Source organism: Sander vitreus, chromosome 5 (genome assembly GCF_031162955.1).
Source record: "Sander vitreus isolate 19-12246 chromosome 5, sanVit1, whole genome shotgun sequence".
In the NCBI taxonomy this organism is placed as follows: Eukaryota; Metazoa; Chordata; class Actinopteri; order Perciformes; family Percidae; genus Sander; species Sander vitreus.
Window position 1 is genome coordinate 8030469 of NC_135859.1, and position 6808 is coordinate 8037276.

The window sequence follows — 6808 nt, forward strand, 5'->3', positions numbered from 1 at the left end:
TTACAGGTTGATACGTTTTTATTTGACGTGCAGAAGTTAATAGACCAAAAAAACGTCCAATGAACATGTGTAACATGTCTTAAATATTTAGCATAATTTTATTCCTTAAAACAAAGCATTGTATGTACACTGTGAAGGACACACACGCAAACAAATACAAAATAAAATCACACCCCGAAAAATGAGGTGATCATAGAATTTACCACTCCACAACCAAGAGTGAAGTCCATATACACTATATGCTTTAATCTATATACTGTAGTAGCATAATGAGCACATTCTCTGTAAACTCTCACTTGGGAAAGTTTCTCATTCTTCAAACATACCAATACACTTTCTCACACACACACACACACACACACACACACACACACACACACACACACACACACACACACACACACAGATAAACATTTTATCACAAAGGACAGGCAATAAAGAACACATAGCCTCTAGTCTCTAATGAATGTGTTATGTCATCTAGTTCTTCCTCATCATTCAAAATGCATGTCCATAATTCCCCACCACTTCTCATAAATGTTCTCTGTTACTGGTCTAAAAAAAAAATCTTCTTTCTGTATGACAAGTTGTCACATCGCCCTCTGCGTGGAGGATACAAAATTATAATTAAATAAAAGAAGTTTCAGTAAAAGCTCTTTGCCAACAGTCTAACACAGCAGCATACTGCAGTGTGCTGTCCTCAGTGCTGCCCTGGTACTAAAGAAGTAACACACCTCTAGTGTGGACAAACTGATGTCATTGTGGCAGGAAGCTTAAAGTGCAAGCGAGTGTATTGCCTTGTTGGGGAGGAGGGTGGCAGGAGTGGGGGTGGGGGTGGGTTGGGGTACGCAGAGTCTTTGCCCAGTGTGCCAGGCCAGCGCTGGGCATGAAGCGTCGGCCTCAGTGCCTGAAGGTGTGGATGTCGTTGTGGAGGCTGACTGAAGGGCTGGATGGCCCGCTTGGTATACGACAGCTTGTATTGCAGCTGCAGCGCTGGATCCACATTACGTTTCTGTAGAAGTCCTCTCCGTCAGGGCAGTGGAAGCGGAGCCGCACAGTGCGGGAGAGGGAGGGTGTGCAGCAACGGTCATCAGTGCAAGTCCCACAGGTGCGAGGGCGGTACCGCTGTGTTGTCGTGCATCCCGCAAAAGTGATTGTGACTGGTTCCTGGGGGCGGACAGTTCGCTGACACTTCTTCCCCTTCTGGATTACAGAAACAGAGACCAATTAAATTGACATCATGAAACTCCTACAGAATTTTCATCACAGAACAATGCAGTATTCATTGATTTAATTATTCATTTTCCATACAATGTGAAAATCACATTACATGGCAATTTGGGTATTAACCTGGACCCTTTTCCCCATGTATTTGGATTTGACTAAGTGACTAATATGAACAAAGACCTTTGAAATTGGTCCAGTATTGAGCAAGCATTCTGTAACCAGCAGTTGTGGACCGGGCTGCAATGTAACCCTATAGGGCAAAATGCGCACCGTCAATGTGCATCCACCAAAAGTGCTGTTTTTGACAGGCTCAGATTGTTGTCTGACTACATCATGGAGGAATGGAAAATCCCTATATTATAGTGACAGTGGATAGACAAGAAAGGGGGAAATAGAGATGGGGGATGACATGCAGCAAAGGGCTGGAGGCCGGATTTGAACCCTGGCCGCTGCAGGACTCAGCCAACATGGGGTGCACGCTCTTACTGGGTGAGCTAGAGGCCGCCCCAGGAATGGAAAAGTTGGCGTTATCCTGCCATGCTTCCGTGTGTAACTTACTGATGCCAGGTCAACACGGTATCTTTAGCTAATAGCATTAGCTTACATCCACTCTGTCTGTAGCTCTCCACTCTTGGAGCTGCATTTTTCTTGTGTTTTGGTATAGGATTTCTTCTCTTTGGCTGGCAGTAGTCATCCCCGGTCAAATTGGTCACTGCAGACCCGATGGTCTGCAAGGCGCAGTGATTGAATGCAGAAGACTAGCGTAGATTTACAACAAACGGCAAAATATTGTGAATTACTTCATAACACCAAGCAGCGGCTGGTCTAACGTATATCAAGCCAAGAAATTGCCAGCGAGGACGAGTCGGTACCAGCTACAGCCCGTCGAATTTACGTTGATGCCACAAACACACCTCGAGATGCAATATGATGACAGCTCTCCGCCGTTACGGAGGCTTGACTTTCTCAACAGCCTGTGAGGTAGGCCTACTTATTGGGATTACGGTAAAATCTATCCAGAGTGCCAGCAGAGAGAGGCTTCTCCCTGTAGATCCGCATCAAAACAGCGCAGCAACGTCGCCTTGGGGAAGGCAGAGGCTTATGTGCATCGCGAGTTGCAGAAAGACACTTTTTTTAAGACAAATTATTTTGATTCAAGTCGGCACTTGATAATTTTATGAGCCTGATTTATGACTTTGATAGTACTGTAGTCTGTATTTTTTTATTTCCTCATCCTAGCAAATGGAAAATAGGCCTATTTTAATTCAGATCGGCACAATTATGTGCATTGAGTGAATTATTTTGACCTCTCTGCCTGTAGCAAGTAGCCTACATTTCAATAAAAATAGTATGGATCTACATCCCTTGATGATATTATTCTTTATATACAGTATAGCCTGCCTATCAATTGTTTTTAAGCGCAATAAACACAGAAAACATTTGACCGGAACTTTTCCCATTTGACCGGTAAAATGAAACCTTACAGGTCACATGACTGGCACCAATTTTTTTCTAGCGGAAACTCTGGTGTTAGGATCCATTTGTAGCTGTGGCACAACTAGCCTCAACTTCAGCCTGTCAGTATCCAAAGGTAACATCTATGAAAGCTGAAAGTGTAGCTAGCCATTTTGTTGGCACAATTCGGAAATGCGCAATTGAAAATCTTTTAGATAACACAAAGCTACGCTGTCTGTACTCTCAAACAACAAACTCCCCGGAACTCCTCTCTCCCAACTTGTGTTCCACACTATACATCCGACAAGTCACCTTGCAAGATTTCAGAACGAGACTTCACCATCTTCCTATAATGTTGTCAGACACTTATAATAACAATACAGAGCCTGTCAGTGGCAAAAACAGCACTTTTAGTGGGCGGACATTGACGATGTACATTTGCACCATAGGGTTACATTGCAGCCCAGTTTGCGGCTGCCGGTTGCTGCGTCCTCGCTCAAAACTGGACCAATTTCAAAGATTTGTTTTCACATTAGTCACTTAGACACAAATGCATGGGAAAATAGAGTCCAGGTTGAAAGATACCAATTACAATTATAGCCTAATCATCTCAAAGCCAGCTCACTACAAGTATTGGACTAATGGTTGTGTTTCTTTAGTGTACCTTGCTAGCTGCAGGGAGCTGCAGCTCACATTTCCGGATCTGGCACAGTCTGGTTTCTCTGACCAGCCGACAGTCTGGGTTGTTATTGGTCACTCGACTTGAAATGCCCATCCCACATGTTGTGGAACAGTCGGTCCACTCTGTGATTTGTGGGAAACAGCTGGATTTGAGAAAAACCTCAGACATGGGGAAGGACACCATTTCTGCGGGAAAGCCAAAAAACAAACGCAATGAGTTACAATCAAACAATGAATAACCTCAGGGAAGAGCCTGAGTATAGAGGTTGTTTATCCACATCTGGCTCCCAAGCATTATATTTCAACAACAATGGGACACATTTTAATAAAATTAGCTGTGGACATTTAAGGTCCCCATAGGATGAATCACAAAGTTTTTGGCGACCCCATAACCTTTACTGTGGTGTTAATGCCAGGTAAAAATCTTCACTTCTACAAAAGAAATATAAAAGTCTACTGTGAAGGTTGCCATTATATTCACTCAGCACATTTATGCTCCTATTAGGTTAAACCCTATGCATTTTGTACTCACTATGAGCTTTCCTGTAGTTCCACCGTCAGGATAAAATATCAGTTCTACAAATATATATTCAAATCAGATGACAGACATATCTAATTGGCAGAAAAACACTGCCATGATTTATTTTTTAATTAGGTTTTTACATTCACGCTCCGAAGGAAATAACTTTTAATTATTACACTAATGGCCCTATGACATTTTAACAAGCAGGGTTAAAGACTTTAAATCTAGTTTAAAATAAGAAATATATTTAGGTTAATATATATATAGGTCCAAAAAAATCAGAAATGTATACATTTCTAATGTAATGTTAGAGTAATGGTGTACAGTATCTGGTATATCACATAATTACACCCAAATGCAAGTTATTATTTTGTAAAGTCAGAAGCTAAATATCTCTCTGTAACTAGTTCAAGATGGATTCCAAAGCAGTTTTTTATAGGATTTGTGTAACCATGCAATTGTATCATATCATATTGTGGAATATTTTGTGTTCAGTGATTGTGAAGCTGAGTTTAGCCCTCAGCCCTTTATCTCCTGCACATCAACATGGAAAATCTCCATCAGACCATATTAGGGTTAGTTGGTGGTAGGCATCAGGAAAAGCCCCGCTGGGACACAGTGTGATGTTTACCTCTGAACATGGCCCCTCCGGTGGCAGCTGGGTGCCGAGGCTGCGGCTGGGCATGCAGCAAGGCACTGATGTGGTTGGGAAGGGGCTCGCTGTCTGGCAGGGAGGTGTGTGTCAGCTCGTCTGGCTCCTCACTGATGTGGTTGTTGTCATCACACACCCATTCCTCACAGCAGCCGCCCTCGGGCCTGGCCAGCCGGGGCCGCATGCAGCGCCAGTCGGGCAGTGGCACTTGGGGAGGACAGAGAGGCATGCAGCCCACCACCCTGTCCATACAGGTGCACTGGTGCTGGCAGTTGGGCTGGAAGTCTTCGCCATGCTGGTACACCCGCCCGCCAAACTCGCAGGGCAAACCCTGGGCCTCAGCTGTCAACACACACACACACACACATACACACACACACACACACACACACACACACACAAAACACAGCTGTGAAGAGAGACCTTGGAACTTCATAGACATAGGACACAGTGGAAAACCTGCGTTTGTACACAAACACATCATAGCCTGTAAAGCACACAAAGAAAAAAATTTTTTCTAAAAGGGAATATATCATGATTTCATGTTTTCTGAACAATTTAAAGTGGTATGGCAGTGATTTTGTATTACAATTTTATATTTTAAAAAGAATGGTCAACATGTTGTGTAACAGAAGTGGAAATATCCTTTCTGTCAATCCCTACTATAGTCAATCTCCAAAAACTCTGGATCCTACGCTTCCCATAATGCAGCTTTCATTAGTTGGCTTGAAAACACCTCCGGTTTATGACACAGATTTTCTGGTTAAGTTTTGTATTCTCCAAAATAACCCTGATGACACCACCAGGGTTATTTTTTCTGACTTTAAAGAGCTCCCCCAGAACTTATATATCTGTTTCCAAAGGCTTCAAGAAAATCAATGTGAAATCATTGGATAAATAAACACTGGTTATTAGCCTTGTGTTAACTGGTGGCCATTGTTTTTCCCCCTCTCCTTCCTTCCAAGAATCTAGTCCAGTGGGATAGGTTCAGAACACCTTTGGGCCTGTGAACCATTAAAATGAATTCATTTTTACTTCCTCATGACATGTGTGCTGTTTTTTTGAGATTTTAAGAGCCTTAAAGAAATGATGCAATATTGCACAAGAAAAAAGAAAGAAAAAGATAAACTAAAGGTTGCTGTTTTTTTTTAATAACATCTACATATGGACATAATGTGGGCTTTCACTCAGCCTAGTTGTTGCCCTCACCTCGACACAGTCCTCTCTCAGGGTCTCCTCCAGCCCCCAGATGGCAGCGTAGCCCCTTGATGTGATCGCAAGGTTCGGTGGCGCTGCAGTCCTCATTAAACTGCCGAGCGCAAACTTTACAGCAGCCACAGTGGTCGGTCACCCAGCTGACACCCAGCGGGCACGGCTGGGGCGAGGGGGTGCAGGAGCACTCCGCCGGGCACTCCCTCTCTGCCTGAGGAACAGGGTCAGAGGTCAGGTCAGGATGTGTGACAATGGGTGGATTGGGATTTCATCAACATTAAAAATCAAAAGAATAGGATGACAGTTCACCCAATATTAAATATAAGGACTAAACGAAGTGAACTGTTACAAACAGAAATTAACACAAAAGGTGGCGACAAGTCACAGCAACTCACCATCACTGCAGCGCTGCTTAGCACAAACAGGGTGGAAATGATCTGCTGCAAAGTAACAGGGCTAAGCATCTTGATTACAGCAGATGAACAAAAAGAGAAAAACTGGTAAAACCTTTCAAAGGAATAAAGAATTGTAGAGGTAAAACGTTTTTGATCGATCATCCAAAATCCCTAGAAGAAAGAAGTCTTGTTTGTCAGCTCCAGGATAAAAAATGTATCCACAGTTCAGTCTGTGCACCAAGAAGTACACCCGTCTGCTCTTGCTTGCTCTCCTACAGTATCTTGTTGTCAGCACAGCTCAGCTCTACTTCATAGAGAGGTTTCCCTGTGTTGTGCCTGTACTTATAGACACACATGCCCCCGCCCCCGCTGTGATATCATCGACTCTCCTCTCAGACGGCTTGGAGAGCATCCAGAGGGAGGCGGTGGCGGGTGTGAAATATCGACAGAGACGTGTTCAAATCACTGTGTTATTGTGGACATGTGACCTTAGGGAGAAATGTCAAGGTGTCAAAATGTATACTAGGTAAATACTATAGTAAATAGTGATAAATGTTATATTGTACCTCAGGCTTTAAGGGTAACAGTAAGCCTCACACATACCCAGGGATATTTGACAGATGTTTGCAAGAAAAAAGAAAACAATTTTAAGACAGGTGTAAT

General features: G+C 43.2%; 1 protein-coding gene across 1 annotated transcript; it reads right to left on the reverse strand.

Annotated features, from left to right (window-relative positions):
* ccn1l2 (cellular communication network factor 1, like 2) lies at window positions 1-6481 on the reverse strand. Its single transcript, XM_078250303.1, has 5 exons — window positions 6146-6481; window positions 5748-5961; window positions 4518-4880; window positions 3347-3549; window positions 1-1203 (listed from the first exon to the last, which is right to left on the reverse strand). Exons 1-5 carry the CDS (start codon window positions 6305-6307, stop codon window positions 901-903), a joined length of 1245 nt encoding a protein of 414 aa, XP_078106429.1. The 5' UTR covers window positions 6308-6481; the 3' UTR covers window positions 1-900.
* Window positions 6482-6808: the final 327 nt, after the last annotated feature.

Bases quoted from the DNA above. Each gene is read 5' to 3' on its own strand.
- ccn1l2 (XM_078250303.1), bottom strand. From the start codon at position 6,307: ATGATCGATCAAAAACGTTTTACCTCTACAATTCTTTATTCCTTTGAA. The intron at 5,962-6,145 runs GTGAGTTGCTGT...CCTGTTCCTCAG, and splicing joins TAAGCAGCGCTGCAGTGATG to GCAGAGAGGGAGTGCCCGGC. The intron at 3,550-4,517 runs GTAAACATCACA...GCTTTCCCGCAG, and splicing joins CGGAGGGGCCATGTTCAGAG to AAATGGTGTCCTTCCCCATG.